Source organism: Bolinopsis microptera, chromosome 10, assembly GCF_026151205.1.
Source record: "Bolinopsis microptera isolate Bmic1 chromosome 10, MBARI_Bmic_1.0, whole genome shotgun sequence".
Classification (NCBI taxonomy): Eukaryota; Metazoa; Ctenophora; class Tentaculata; order Lobata; family Bolinopsidae; genus Bolinopsis; species Bolinopsis microptera.
In genome coordinates this window covers 16,222,462-16,239,175 of record NC_087081.1, presented here as the reverse complement: position 1 = coordinate 16,239,175, position 16,714 = coordinate 16,222,462, and the positions used below count along the sequence as shown (strand labels likewise).

The 16,714-nt window shown below is 36.6% G+C and overlaps 1 protein-coding gene across 2 annotated transcripts in view; it reads right to left on the bottom strand.

Moving 5' to 3' along the window:
• The window catches only part of LOC134821776 (cell surface glycoprotein 1-like), a 21,090-nt gene extending 4,376 nt beyond the window's left edge, over positions 1 to 16,714 (bottom strand). The window contains exons 1-4 of one of the 2 annotated variants that reach the window (XM_063832543.1): positions 16,591 to 16,714; positions 16,316 to 16,446; positions 10,153 to 10,303; positions 9,884 to 9,912 (exon numbers count right to left, since the gene is read on the bottom strand). In XM_063832543.1, coding sequence (XP_063688613.1) covers positions 9,884 to 9,912; positions 10,153 to 10,303; positions 16,316 to 16,446; positions 16,591 to 16,636 — 357 coding nt within the window. In that variant the 5' untranslated portion in view covers positions 16,637 to 16,714. The remainder of the gene's footprint in view (positions 1 to 9,883; positions 9,913 to 10,152; positions 10,304 to 16,315; positions 16,447 to 16,590) is intronic. The other variant, XM_063832544.1, reaches the window with a different exon arrangement.

The following is a 16,714-nucleotide window of genomic DNA, read 5'->3' as shown; positions in this document are numbered from 1 at the left end:
TTGCGCTATACAAGCCCTGGTGAGGTTATTATTGTTCTGCTGCATACAAACCACCTCCTCTTGCGCTATACAAGCCCTGGTGAGGTTATTATTGTTCTGCTGCATACAAACCACCTCCTCTTGCGCTATACAAGCCCTGGTGAGGTTATTATTGTTCTGCTGCATACAAACCACCTCCTCTTGCGCTATACAAGCCCTGGTGAGGTTATTATTGTTCTGCTGCATACAAACCACCTCCTCTTGCGCTATACAAGCCCTGCTATAATCAATAGCTATGTGTTAACATGCCGATACTGGGTCAATATGTTATCATGATGACGTCACGTGATATTGTGATGACGTCACGTGATATCACAAGTTACTATTACTAGAACAAAGTAAAACAAACCGAAACCAGTTTATTAGATGTACGGACCAGAATACGGTAATCGCACGACTAAGCGTTGGTAGTAGTATTATAGCACTACGCTGAATTAAACAACCTGAAAATGAAATGCCCCGATATAAACAACATTTTGCTTCCCTCACGTCGCCTATTATGTGCTAGAGTCAACCCTTTCAGTAATAATATCAAAAGTAGTCTGCAACCGTTAAATAACAAATGTTAGACAGTATCAAGAAGAACAATCCTCCTAGCACTGAAAATAAAGCAATTCCGGTAAAACACGAACAGTAAGAAGTTGCAGCTTGTCACGTGATTTCCTTATAAGGGACATGTCACGTGGTATGGCTAAAAATGGGCTCGCCTAGTCACATGTTTTTACTAAATAAGGGCGGGCAAGAAAGTAAATCTAACTTAGCATCATTATTTGGTGGATTTACTGCCTGTATTTACAGATGATCACGCGAGACGGGAAATGAGAGGTGATTGGTGGGACACCATCACGTGATCCTGTGATAGGCTCCCTACTGGCTCCCTACTGGCTGTTGCCCGTTTTCCTGTCTGCTAATGGACCAAGTTAAAAGATTGCAAAGTGCATTGAAGTTGGACTATTTATATCTGATATAAAAGTAACATGGTAACAAAGCATGAAGATTACATCGTGCGAAGTGCAATAATGCCATATTGGAGAATCAAGGGAATTTTAGGCAATTACGTCCGTTAATGAGTTAGTAGACCGATTTATGAAGGACCATCAGGCATAAGTTGGTTTACCGTAGTCAAGAAGGCGGCGTGAAAAATATTTTAAAAGGAAAATAACCAGAAACAAATTTTCTGAAGGGGAATCATTAGTATCGTAAAGGATTCTAAGTTATGAATTCATCCAATACCTATTTTAGAAAATATTAGAAGGTAGAACATAAGGAATCTAAAACAATGATAATGCTTGAATTCAGCATTATAAACATAGCAACACAATATATGGCAGATCAGCACCGCCAGTACGAACTACACAACAACTGAGCAACACAATATATTGCAGATATTGCAGATCAGCACCGCCAGTACGAACTACACAACAACTGAGAGCTGTACCCTTTAAACCCTCCTCCCAATTAAAGAATTAAAGACACACGAACCCAGCTCCCCCTCACAACCCTGTAGAGTGCACTGTGCAGGTATGTGGGGGACTGTAGACACTAGACACAGTACACCAGCTAATATCTGTTACTAATTAGAATCATCCGACACCACCGTTCTAAGTAATTATTAGGCTTCCCCCGCTTTAAATTGCAAATACTTATACATATAATATGAAGTGGTAGGCTATATGAACCCAGCTGAGATAGTGGGAGAGTGTTTGCGAGATGTTTGCGGAGGCAGATGACAGCTGCTACTTTTAAACATCACGTGACCAACACTGCCAACAGTTGGCCAATCAATATCCAGCTCCTCTTTCAATAAACTCCTTTTCAGCAGATGTTAATGTTATCTAAACATGATCCAGTCACCCCAAGAAGTATTTATTAAAAATGCCCAAAACGTAATATTGCCAGAAGACAAATTCTAAAAGGAGAATGTAAACGACCCTGAGGCAGACTAAACACACAGTAGACATAGCAGAGTCTGCAGACACAGTTTTACAGCTGTACACTCAATGTACGTGTAAACCTGCAAAGTTATCTACCAATCACTGACAAGTGTTTCATCAAGACTGGCGGTACTCTGAAATCTGCAGTATACGGACAGAATTAAAACTTGGAACTTTTATCGATCTCTGTAGCTCTGAAACATGATAAAAAGTCGGTGGCATACCGTGGCAGGACGCAGTTCACGTACGAACAAAATATTCCTGACTAAGAGGGTCTTGTAGAACAGCCTCTCTTTTAGACAGATCATTTGAAAAGGAATAAGAAAGTTAAAGCTTACTGTTTTACTAAAAATGGTGCCTCTCAGAAGCAATAAACGGTTCAAAGCAATAACGGTTTGAGGAGCGAGGTAGAGAGGTTTGCTCCCATTAAACGGCCAATTATACCTTATTTGGTTATTCGTGACGTGGGCAAGCAACTATATATATCTGCTTTTGTCTTGGATTATAGCAGTAGTAGTCACTTTTTGCTATTGCAAAATAGCAAGCTATTATCAACCTAAAATCTATGAGTTACAAAATTAACCTATTCACAAAATTAAACCTCTGACTAAAGAAGAATTCCATTTTTAAGATAAAATGAAGCTATAAAAAGAGCTCTTGCCATTTGTAGGAAACAACTGAAAATTTCGAGTCAACTAAACTAAAATCAGGGTAAAGTGAACTTGAAAGAACGACATATAAATTTAAAGGTCCTAAAAGTTACCTTAAAGGATGGATAATATATTGACTAAAAGGGCCCAGGACAGTACACATAATAAAGAGAGAGATAGCTTGTAGTGCGCAGCTCACACGGTACACTCTGTAGAGAGGGGATGTAGGTCACGTGACCTCAGGTTCAAAACTCCCGCCATAACACTGTACAATATGTGTAGGGTACTGAGAGCATACACTCACAGAGAGAGAGAGCTTGTACTATTCACGACAGGGGTACGAGCAAGAGTTTAATTAATCTACAAACATTTCTGACACATTCAGATTGAGCTGTCTGAGTTAAATGGTCTTCAGCCCCGGTTGATTGCTTGACAGAGGACCGGTTGTGTTTGTAACAGTCACATGCACAATAGAATACAGTCTTGTTGTCAAGGATAATAAAGCTCGCACTAAGAGACTGAAGGCTTACTGTGAACATTGTTACAGATGCAAAACCCAGAGTTGTTCAATAATAATAATAATAAATTGAAGTTTAAGAACACCACTATTAAGATAAACGTATACTCAGCAGTGTTTAATCTAGTCATCCCAGAAACTATCATGATAAAAGTTAGGAATAGGTATCATATACTTGAAAATATATCGTTCATACTAAAATCAGAGAGTGAAGCTTAAAATTTAAGAACTAACACTAAATATAGGCCAAAATCAGTCATTGTTAAATAAATGTCACACATTTCAAAATGCCGCAAATTGTCATCATTCGTCAGTTAAGGGTGATTAAGATGTTCATATTGTATGGAGAGACAAATAAGATGCTCAATAATTGGTAATGATTAAGTAAGGCTAGGAATGGAGAGTTATGTCAGGAATGGTATGATATGTTCACGATTAGGTAATCGATCAGTTGGAGTATTAGGTAAACTTTTCGTTTAAAAAGGGACGAAGGTGGGAGGGTACCATTACAAACACAGCAGTGTCATTGCCCAAATATGCGACATTCGACACTGCTAACGGCCTCATTTTCAGGGATCGCAAATTCCTGGCTGGGTCCCTGGAACCCCCGCCCGTTTGGAATTCGCCGGTCATTGATACGGGACAGGGAACACAGACGAAACAAGTTCGGAACTTTGATTTACAGTGAGTCACACGTGACATCTCCAATTATAATTCATCCTCAGATTAGGATCCGGGAATGCGTAAAATTCCAATTAAAATTACGTATTTCCAGGATATGGTGGACAAGGGGTCAGGAGTCTGGGATTTTAGGGATTCTAAGTAACAGGTTATATTACCACAACAATTACAGACCTCTAACTCACAACCACAGGACGCACAGTGCTCCTTCATCAAACATTTCTATGAGAGAAGTTGAAAAAGCCAAGAAAACTGACCGAGCTTTAACAAACATTACATGATTAATAATTAACTATCCACATTCTACATGTACCTGTTATCTAACTTCCTCTGGGATTAACCAGTAAATTGAGTTAGCTCTGTGGCCACATCCCCTTATAAGGGCATCACGTGTCTCTACATCTCCTTATAAGGCTCTGTGGCCACACCCTGTAAGAGTACTTCAGCTAATTGGCACACTGCAGTCTGTAAAGGCTAGGAACAGGACTTCTTAAGTGAGCAGTAATTGTGTAGTAGATGGGGAACTTACGTCATGTTTGGCAGTGAGACATACTTGTATACTACAAGTAGAACATTTACATGGGAACATTAGGAGTTCAGGGCAAATTGTAAAATTCATGATATGTAGAAAAATTATTCGAATGTTTCAACAAGGCGTAAAATCGTAGGCATTATGCTTTATAAACTGTCCCAGTGTCCATTGGTAATAATATTAGAAAGCAGATAAAGGAGATATCTAGATGGAAATGTTTAACAATGGATCAAATTGGAACCGAAGAAAGAGGTATTGAAGAACTCTGAATGAAATCTTAAAAAGAGAAGATAAACGGATTCCGAACAACCTGAGAATCACGAAAATTACATTTTAAACTATACCGGTTGTGGTGGTGGTGACTAGATGTACCTTCACTTACCTTATCTGCAATTAGCGTTATCTGAGATGACGCTATGAATCGTAATCTAATAAGAACTAGACCTTACAGTAATACCAGATACTAGTGAGGAAGACATAACGTAATATTAACCTGATCAGTACCGGGTTTTTTTAAACCTAAAATGGAGCTTTAATACCAGAAATGGTGGTTTTCCCAGCAATGGTGGTTTTATTATCAGAAAAGGTTAAAACAGGGCTTATTATCGGTAAGAAACTAGATAAGGGTTATCGATGCTAAAAACTGGGTTCTTTCGAAGAACAAGGAAATGCAGAGATGTCTGGATGTTTCTGGAACGAACTGCTGAGATTATAAAACGTCGCGAATTGAAAGATGTGATGTCATGTTTCGTGGTTTCATGTTTTAAATGCAAATTAAAAATCAGTAGTCAAGAAAAGATCTATGTTCAAATAGTGGAAATGATTAGGCAGTCATAGTGACGGAAAGTATTTCAAGAAATTGCCGAGGTGGAAATGAAAAGTTAGGAGATTATGACAAGATCTGATCTTATGGGCGAGAATTCATCACCTCCGTCTGAATAAGTGATGAACACTGTTTTAAGTAACATTCTTTACAATAGATCATGACAAGACGAAGCGCCAGTACAAATAGCCTTGTCAAGTCAGGTGAAGTCATAGTTGATGAGCTCACGAAAATAGAGAGAATGGCGGTGAAGAGTTGAGATAAAAGTGGTATAATAAGCCGGAGCTGAGTCTTGGTTCGATTAGCTGAGGGAAAAGAGCAGGTAACCGAGTAGCTGAGAGACCAGCTCTCACTCGACGATTACAGTTACAATTATCCCCACTAGCTCTCCTAACTCTGGGAGGGAGAGACAGGGATCCTAAACGGTTATGGTGTACAATGAGCCGTGGTAGACGGTGTTAAACTGTAAGTGTGCTGGAAATAAAGAGGTTATTCTAGAAGGGAGATGAGATTTGTAGAAAACGTTTTCCAGACGAAGCGTCAAAAAAATTACGTCTTTCAACAAGTTGATTTGATTGGTTTTTTGCATTTTTCTGATAATTGATCCTTGAGAAGGAAGGTGCCGTGGCTGAAAATGGCGCGAGATGGAGATAAAGTGAGGGGCGTCCGCGACAGTCACCAACAAGTTAAGGTTGAGTGAATGCGGAATTACAAAGAGAACCAGCCTAAGTTTTAAATGACACCTACTGAGATCTTAGTGGTGTTAATCTCATTGCGCCTCAAGCGAGCAGGGTTTGCAATGAGTCAGAACAGGAATGGAAAGACGTGGGAGGTTGATGGGAAACTAGGTAAATTTTGATTGATAAGGATGACTTCATACTTGGACTCTCATGGTTTAACGGAATAACATCACCCCTTATAAAAAGGAATGTTCACGGAGTTAACGAACGAGGTAAAAACTAACGATATCTTGAGCACTTTAGCAGAAAACGAATAATCGAGTAACAGTGTCAACTATTGAACGTCTAGGCTAACCAAATTTCGGAATATTTAGTTATGTCATGGTCGAAGGCAAAATACCCTTAAAGAAAGGCTAATCGTAATAAAGGCCCCAGATATGCTGCAGTGATTAAAATCACGATAAATTTCGGAACGATTATGAATAAGCTGGCTCCAGATCTACCTCAATCCGGAATGGTTCTGATGTTGGCCATTTTATAGCCCAACTGAGCAAACTTTACAGAAATAATCCTTACTGATGATGGCAAATTGTTGACCTACTTTTAAAGCACCGACACAGTTACGGACCACGGTATTTTGCCGTTACTCTCCCAACATAATCACGAACCATCCAGAACCCTCAGGAATTTGGATTACAATGAATTGAGCACGGCGATCAGTGGGTAATGAAATAATCGAATTACGGTCGCAGACAGCACTAGTTAATGGAATGTTGGCAGGGAACAAAGGCTCGTCATTAGCCCATTACTTCATGGGGAATTTGATCAGGCATGGTGAAAACAATCGCCATTCATAACGGTATAGCATGCAAGGAGATCAGGGTCGGAAGTTCGTCGAACCTCAACATGACGACGACCTTTCAACAATATGTCAAGCTGTGAGTGGTTTCAATTTGGTTGTGATGGTCAGAATGGTCCTCGAAGAATAGCGCGTTAGATCATTTCTTGCCGCCAATGCTGAGCGCGCGTTGGCAGATTATTTGTTTGCAAAGTTATTTTCTCTATCCAAATCAGTTTATTGTACACGCACTGCGCGGCGTCAGTCATGAATATTTCTGACAAGTACACTTACCAAAAACCAGTACATCAACTTATTTGTTATTAAATCTAAAAATACTTTTAAATCAAATGTGCCAAACATACAATTGATATCAATGCCATCCCAACTGCACGACATTATCGGATCACCATTACTCATTACTATACATAACAGTGGTTCAATGTTTGAAAAATAAAACTTTTCTAGTTTCTGAGTTTCCAGAGTATATGTGATATGAAATTGGACATAGAACAAACAAATTCATTATCAGTTTATTTGATAATTAATTTGATGAGTGAACCTATAGCTGCTATAACCCTATAGCGATTGAGTTAGTACATCAAAACATGGAAACTGATAAATGTGTGATGATAAGTTTCGTTTGCAGTTTTATCGCAAATTTGGGACTCTTAATTAATATATGTAATCGAGTTCTGTGAGTAAACTGATATGCATCATTATGTAGTATTATATTATATAGTCATAGAAACTAAATTAATCTAAGAAGTATAATTGAAAGAAAGTCGTGAGTATGAAGTATATGCAGAATCAGTTGAACAGTTATTGGCCATTGTCATAATTGGAGGAGTCCTAACTCTCCTCACGTCCGAAATAAGCGTTTCTCTTGTATAAAATATGCAATTATAAATCAATTTAATGTTTAATTTAACCTTTATGCTAATCATTTATCGTTGTATTTGCGCATTACGTGCGCGCGCCGCCACAATTTCCATTACAGTAAACAAGAGCAATATTGTTTTTATCAGTAAAATGTCTTCGCGCGCTACATTGAATATTTTTTATTAGAAGTTTTAAACAACTACTCAGAACAATTTCTCCCAGATCCTGCCGGGGGGGTACCAATGGCATAAAATGGCATAAATGGCATACGTTTTATGGCATAAATGGAAATTTTTATTGGCCAATTCTCCATTTATGCCATGAATTTAGGTCTTCATATTTGACTTTAAATTCGCAAATTATTATTAGTACTTGAATAAGAGACATGTTTCATGCTTTATAACGCTTGGAATGATCATTAAAGATTCATATGACAAATAAATAAACTAGAAATGTATTATATCAAAAATGGCATAAATGGCATACGTTTTATGGCATAAATGGAAATTTTTATTGGCCAATTCTCCATTATGCCATTTATGCCATTGGTACCCCCCCATCCTGCCATAAGATTTCGTTCAGAATTTCCAGATAATAAAATAAGTATAATATTAGCAATATCTGCAAGTTTGGGTAAATTTATATTGGCCAAATTTGAGATATCACTTCAAACGCAAGCAAAATATCTCCAGATCTGCGAATTCTACGGAACGCATGCAATTATGTACAGATCATACCATACGATTTTCTACAAACTTCTCAGATAGTAAGATTAGTATAAAACTGACAATATGTGCAAGTTACTAATGTGTAAAATTTGAGATATCACTTACAATTATTTGATTTAGAGATATTTTTTGTGTTTCAAAAATTTGGCAAATAGAAATCATCTTACTATCTGCAAAGTTAGATAGAAATCATTTATTCCAGTTTTGAGAAAATTTACCGCATTTAAAATATTGTTTCACGGAACAAATAGAAACAATATATACCATTCAATGTTGGTAATTAGTTGATTGAAATTCGCGTGCGATGATGTGAATCAACCGTGCTTGTGCTGATGTGAACCCTGCTTAATCCAGTGTCTGTGTACTGTTATGTGGTCATATGATGTCATAAGATGTTTGTGGACAACTGTCCAATGTCCATGTGTCGGGACTATCTGGATACTGGCTAGGGCACCACTCTGATGGTATTCTCTAAATCAGTTACAAGATGGAAGGCTGGTAGGTGTATTAAAAGTGTTAAGTAAAATGTAGTGACCTTGTAATATGGCGTCCAGGGCGGCAAATTTGCATATGTTAATTGGAATTTATAATCACCCTTTGGAGTATTTGGTAATATAAACAAATTCGGCAATATATACTATCAACACTTGTTTGTATCCTGTTGCCAAACATTAAAATTCTGGTGAAGTTTGCAGTGTGGAAAAACATACTGTGTTTCTAAATAGGCAGATACTGACCGTATCTAACCTATTGGATACTTTAACACATATAAAACTAATGCACACACTAAATAGTTTCGTATTGGTTCAAGTACATTCCTATTAAATAACCCGTATTTCCACTGGTTGCATCATGTTATATCTAAATCTGTAATTGTGACGTCATAACACGTGGTGTGACGTCATAACACGTGTTATGACGTCACACCACGTGTATTCCTAATAAATATCCCATATTTCCACTGGTTGTATCATGTTATATCTAAATCTGTAATTGTGACGTCATAACACGTGTTATGACGTCACACCACGTGTATTCCTAATAAATATCCCATATTCCCACTGGTTGTAATATCTAAATCTAGTCCCCTTAAATCACACAGCACAATGTGAGCTGAGGTTGCTCTCTCCTGCAATCATTTCACGGTTATTTCATTACTACAACTCGCACGTAGGCTTATAATGTGGTTACTAGTTACTGAAAAATCTATTTATAGTAACAGAATCAGTTCTTGTTAATGTGTCTGTGGGTATATCATTGGTAGAGGAGGTAAATCCTAGACTCGTATTGTACACGTTTTTAAGAACGAAGGTACGTGTAAATGAGGTGTTACATATGTAACATTAGTAAAATAATAAACACCTTGTGACCGAAGGAAAATATATGTAGCATCATTCTATTGTTACTTAGCAACCAAATTCAAACTATCTAACCATTTAAATAACGAGAACGACAATCAGTAATCAAATTAAGATATATAAAGTAACCGTGGTGTTTTAAATATAACTAAATAATAAATATAAAAAAATAATAAATATGACTGAATAATAAATATAACTAAATATTAATTATAACTTACCTTCCAGAAACTCCTTTTAGGAGTGTTATCTGAGGATAATTTAGTGTTACACGACATAATTAAAGACGTAATTAAACATTATTAAGTTCAGATATTCCTACCATGTAACATATAACCATATAACAATAGACCCCTTACTCTTGGCTTTTAAAAAGAAGGGTCGTTGTACAATCATTAAATTATCATTGAACAAAGCTTCTAATCAAGGGATAGTTCTATTCTTTCCCACAAAGTAAGTGATAAGTAATGAACCAAATTAAAAATCAAACCTTTAATCAGTTTTTGTAGTGCAACAGGATCATTTTCTTGTATCTGTACAGAAGTAACGTTAAGGTTACTGAGCACGTGAGATTCTGATATCACCAGTTTTCTGATCTTGTCAAGGAGTGCTCCAGATGTTGTTAGTGATACTAGGTACTCCTGTGTAATAGTGACGTCAGAACACGAGGTGTGACGTTATAACACGTGGTGTGACGTCATAACACGTGTATATATGCTTAAGTAAGTTATTAGATTAAATTGATTATGTAAGTAATTAACTAACTTACATTGGTTAAGTTAAGAGACGACAAAAACCTTACAACTGTCGATCAAGCAAGATACGTTTTTTGACATAACACTCTTTTGATGCTGATTAGATTGGTAATAATGCTAGAAAATCTGTATTTTATTTTCGCGCACCACTCTCAAACAGTAACCAACTTTATTCCACTTTAACTTATCTTATAAGTAATTAGATAATTAATTAATAAATCTAAGTCTTCCTGTTTTCGTCATAACATATTCTCACTTAGAAGTACAGATAAAATTCTGACGAAAACATCCAACCATGAATATAGCCGCCACATTATCACTGCACATTAACAGTCTGATTTTATTTTCTAGCAATGTCGACAGCTCCCTATTTCACATCAAATTATCGATCACCCACGTGGTATGACGTCACGTGTCACGTGGTATGACGTCACGAAATCAAATTATCAGTAACTCATACTGTTCCTCTGCGGAGATTTCTACAACACCGGGTGTCAGAGTAATTGGTTTTTAAGTGAGCACACAATACATATGTTATCTGCTACCCACATAATATACTGTACAACCTGCAAACAGGGACACACTACTGGTTATTAATTGGGAGCCTTATCAACAAGATCAGGTACTGATAAACCTTGATAATCTAGATTCTGGTTAAGTACAACCAGCTTCATCGCAGAAACTTGTCTTCTCTACAATTAGCGAGGGGACCTGATTAATGATAACGTTTAAAAATCACCGTTTTTAATAGCCGGGAAGGTGTGTTATTGGGACGATGAGAAGGATATTAAATTTCATGTTAACACTCTATACTCTATACTCTATACTCTATACTCTATACTCTATACTCTATACTCTATACTCTATACTCTATACTCTATACTCTATACTCTATACTCTATACTCTATACTCTATACTCTATACTCTATACTCTATACTCTATACTCTATACTCTATACTCTATACTCTATACTCTATACTCTATACTCTATACTCTATACTCTATACTCTATACTCTATACTCTATACTCTATACTCTATACTCTATACTCTATACTCTATACTCTATACTCTATACTCTATACTCTATACTCTATACTCTATACTCTATACTCTATACTCTATACTCTATACTCTATACTCTATACTCTATACTCTATACTCTATACTCTATACTCTATACTCTATACTCTATACTCTATACTCTATACTCTATACTCTATACTCTATACTCTATACTCTATACTCTATACTCTATACTCTATACTCTATACTCTATACTCTATACTCTATACTCTATACTCTATACTCTATACTCTATACTCTATACTCTATACTCTATACTCTATACTCTATACTCTATACTCTATACTCTATACTCTATACTCTATACTCTATACTCTATACTCTATACTCTATACTCTATACTCTATACTCTATACTCTATACTCTATACTCTATACTCTATACTCTATACTCTATACTCTATACTCTATACTCTATACTCTATACTCTATACTCTATACTCTATACTCTATACTCTATACTCTATACTCTATACTCTATACTCTATACTCTATACTCTATACTCTATACTCTATACTCTATACTCTATACTCTATACTCTATACTCTATACTCTATACTCTATACTCTATACTCTATACTCTATACTCTATACTCTATACTCTATACTCTATACTCTATACTCTATACTCTATACTCTATACTCTATACTCTATACTCTATACTCTATACTCTATACTCTATACTCTATACTCTATACTCTATACTCTATACTCTATACTCTATACTCTATACTCTATACTCTATACTCTATACTCTATACTCTATACTCTATACTCTATACTCTATACTCTATACTCTATACTCTATACTCTATACTCTATACTCTATACTCTATACTCTATACTCTATACTCTATACTCTATACTCTATACTCTATACTCTATACTCTATACTCTATACTCTATACTCTATACTCTATACTCTATACTCTATACTCTATACTCTATACTCTATACTCTATACTCTATACTCTATACTCTATACTCTATACTCTATACTCTATACTCTATACTCTATACTCTATACTCTATACTCTATACTCTATACTCTATACTCTATACTCTATACTCTATACTCTATACTCTATACTCTATACTCTATACTCTATACTCTATACTCTATACTCTATACTCTATACTCTATACTCTATACTCTATACTCTATACTCTATACTCTATACTCTATACTCTATACTCTATACTCTATACTCTATACTCTATACTCTATACTCTATACTCTATACTCTATACTCTATACTCTATACTCTATACTCTATACTCTATACTCTATACTCTATACTCTATACTCTATACTCTATACTCTATACTCTATACTCTATACTCTATCTATATTATATTTAAACTTGACGAAATTTCCCCGGCAACGGGGACATAGAAGAAAAAACACCGAAAATCGACCTCAAAATGACCCTCTGGTGAAATCAAACCCAGCTCGCAAATGGAGTTGAAACCTCGCCATTTTTAGCAGGGTTGTAGAAAAAGGATAGGAATAGGCTATAGCATTCTTAGAATTTTGATTTAGGCTTTAGATTTTTTATAATTAACGTCGGAAGTGAGGTAAAATAACCGTTAGAATAATGTCGTTATTTTAGCAAAGGTTTACTGCGCTGTTGCGTAGCAACGTTAAAATGCACGTGCGCGAGCAAAAACATCTTAACTACGCGCGTTGTTATGCTGTATGCTACGTCATAATTTCAAAACTAGCTCACATTTACGCTCACGCTATGACTTATATTCATAACTTTGGTTGTGATTGGTATTTTTTGATGCGGTAAAAAGTATCGTTTTGGGAATCCGAATACTAACAACGCTGTCGCCATTGTTAAATAAATTCCATTATGTCTACTGTATAACAGAGCTGTATGATGAAGAGAAATTAAAACATAACTGATTATTAAAATTTCCTCGAACAAAGCTTTCGACTAGCGGGTTTCTAGTACTCTATACTCTATACTCTATACTCTATACTCTATACTCTATACTCTATACTCTATACCACATACCACATGTAAGTAGTCTATCAGAAAGCTAAATTCCAAGAACATTTTGTTTTCTAGACAAATGTGAAAGAGTTTAGATTTTTATGTTCAGAACCACTCAATTATACAAAAGACTCTAGTTTCTTCCTGATTAGGACCGGGTCGTAACAGCAAGATAGTGCACATAACATGCTCGCAGGGAGAGAGAAAGAGAGAGAGAGAGAGAGAGAGAGAGAGAGAGAGAGAGAGAGAGAGAGAGAGAGAGAGAGAGAGAGAGAGAGAGAGAGAGAGAGAGAGAGAGAGAGAGAGAGAGAGAGAGAGAGAGAGAGAGAGAGAGAGAGAGAAATAGTGCAGAACATGCTCGCAGCTCTAATCTAATGTGGACTTAACGAGCCCCTTAACAGCCCTACATTGGAAAGTAAGATATAATATTAACCTGATCTGACAAGTAAATGGAATGACACAGCTGAATTTATATTATCTACTGTAAATTAAGTTATTGGGAGCAGTGTAGGTGTGCTGGTGTAGAAACACTAAATAACTTCCTACTACTAACCTGTGTAGGCTGTGTAGTGTGTATTAACGCTGGATACTTATAATCAATAGACCGAGTTAACACTTGGGAACTGTTCTGAGTTGTAGTGTTAGCAACTAGTAACTACCTACTCAGTATAACCCTGCATACTCAGTTACTACTGCTGCTCAAGTAGCAGTTTTATAAACTTCCTGTACAACAAGACTAGATCTCAGTAGGAGCTCACTCAGCTAAATATTTGTACTAGTAGGTAAGAACACTAGAGCTAGCTGACATGTGAAGTGAGGAGTGAGGAGGCTGTGTTAACTGTGAAGTAAGGAGAGGTGAGAGAATGAGCAGTGGTGTACAGTGGTGGTCAGAGTGTTTATATAACCTACACACAGAGTCAACTAAAGTACACACCAGGGGCCCTGGTCCAGGGTCCAGGTAATCTAGTAGCCGGGCAGTGTTTACACTGCTGGCAGCAGGATGTGTATCTTAAAGAGGGGATATCTTCAGACATACGCGGTAAGATAATGAGATTTAAAATTAAAACACGAGTGACGTCACGTTACAGGTCACAAGAGAGCTTTGTTTAATCTGAAATTTGAAATGTGTCATCACCTCAGGTAGTTCTGAATGTGGAACATTAAGATCCTTATATGGGCATCACGTGGCTTCAATCCTAAGTTTTATCAAATATAAATTGAGATTTTACAGGCTTTTGAGGACAGGTGAACCTCTGAAATATTCACAAATTTAGCGTTGCCAGATTGATAAGGAATGACATGTTACAGTGTCATGCCCTAATGTTACACTAATGAAGTAGTGTGCATGCTCTCATAATATGATTGGTGACAGAGTGCTAATGTCTGATGTACAAACTGTATACTGTGCAGCATAATATGTGTGTATTGCAGGCTCACAACTGGGGGAGCTTTACATGTGTGATATATATGGGGAGGGGTGGGGGGAGGGGGCGTAACATTCCCAACTCAAGTAGGGGTGTCCAACACGAAATTGTGAAGGCAGTTATTAAAAAACAATTAGCACTTATCATAGAGTAGTATAAAATTTATAATTACAGGATTGTGTTTTTTATGGAATGACATAATAATAATATAATAATCGTATTCGAATATCGAAAATGACTGGTTGCCAAGGCAGGTTGCTATTGGGAACATATTTGGTGTAAGTTGGAGAATGCTCTCTCCTTTTAATGGCGTAGGTACTTATTACCTTTGTGGTTCAGTTAACCCATATAAGGCAAATAAGATTGCTTTGCCACATCAAGTACTCATTAGGTGTGTGGAGCAGTGAACACTCAATATGTATTTCAGCTCACTTACTCACACATATTACAAAACAGACACATTTCTTTTCTTTAATAAATAAAATCAGTAATTATAAGTAATGAATATGACAACCTATATAGTACACAATATTCTGTGGGTACGTCTGTCAGCGATAAGTTTCCAACTCGGAATTTGGCAACTAGGTCACATACCAAGCAATCCTTAATAGCAGATCAGTAGTTTCAGACCAGAACTAATCGGGTTTTTTGTGTAATTTGTAGATGTAATAGACACTTGTAGATGTAATAGACACTTCTTAACTAGCCTGTAATGTGATGAGTTGCAATGTAATAGACACTTCTTAACTAGCCTGTAATGTGATGAGTTGCAATGTAACCTTGTTTACACAAAGTGTTCTTAGCTTTCTATTCAACACAGAACGCATCTCCTCGTACTGTATATTTCAATATTAGATATAACAGTACAATGTGACATTGGGCGCATTGTGCTAGCCAGATTGTGATTATTTTGCGCATATTGTCAATGAAAATAAGATTGTATAGGTTGAAGAGCGTGTGTGATTATAGAAAGTTTACCAAAGTACGTGGATTTAGACGACACCTTAAATTAAAACTTGGTAAAGTGTAATATCTTAGTGGAACAATAGACATTTGATCAAGCACAATCATTATTTAGCTTGTTCAAGCACACGAACATTATCCAGTATGTTACATTAGCAAGCAAGAATATTCTCAGTAACATTGTTTATACTGTCTCTCTCCGCTCGTTATTAAAGTTGCTGACCAGGTCATGAGGTCACGTGATCAGTAAAACTCACTACAGGTCACGTGATCAGTAAAACTCACTGCAGGTCACGTGATCAGTAAAACTCACTGCAGGTCACGTGATCAGTAAAACTCACTACAGGTCACGTGATCAGTAAAACTCACTGCAGGTCTCGTGATCAGTAAAACTCACTGCAGGTCACGTGATGTACTTACTCCGCTCCCCGACAAGGTTGCTGCTACAATCTTGCATGATCCATTCTTTGTTCCCGTTATTCGGCACACGGCATCGGCAGACACTCGCACATTGTCTGTTTTTATCGTGAAAAATACCACGTTTTTCTGATCTGGCGGGGAATTAGTTAATCACATATTGTCACGAACAACGGAGAAAGTTTAAAATATTAATCGCTAAATTGTTTGTCATTAACAATAAGGATTATAAGCTGGTAATCTATACTTACCAATCACCCCACCCCTATCCTACTTACCAATGACATTTCTTGATGAAGTGCTTGATATTGTAGATCTAACCATGGTCTGACTTGGTAACCATGACAACAACTATCCTCCTAAGAGCAAAATGTACTGTCAAACATAGTCACTATGACAGCT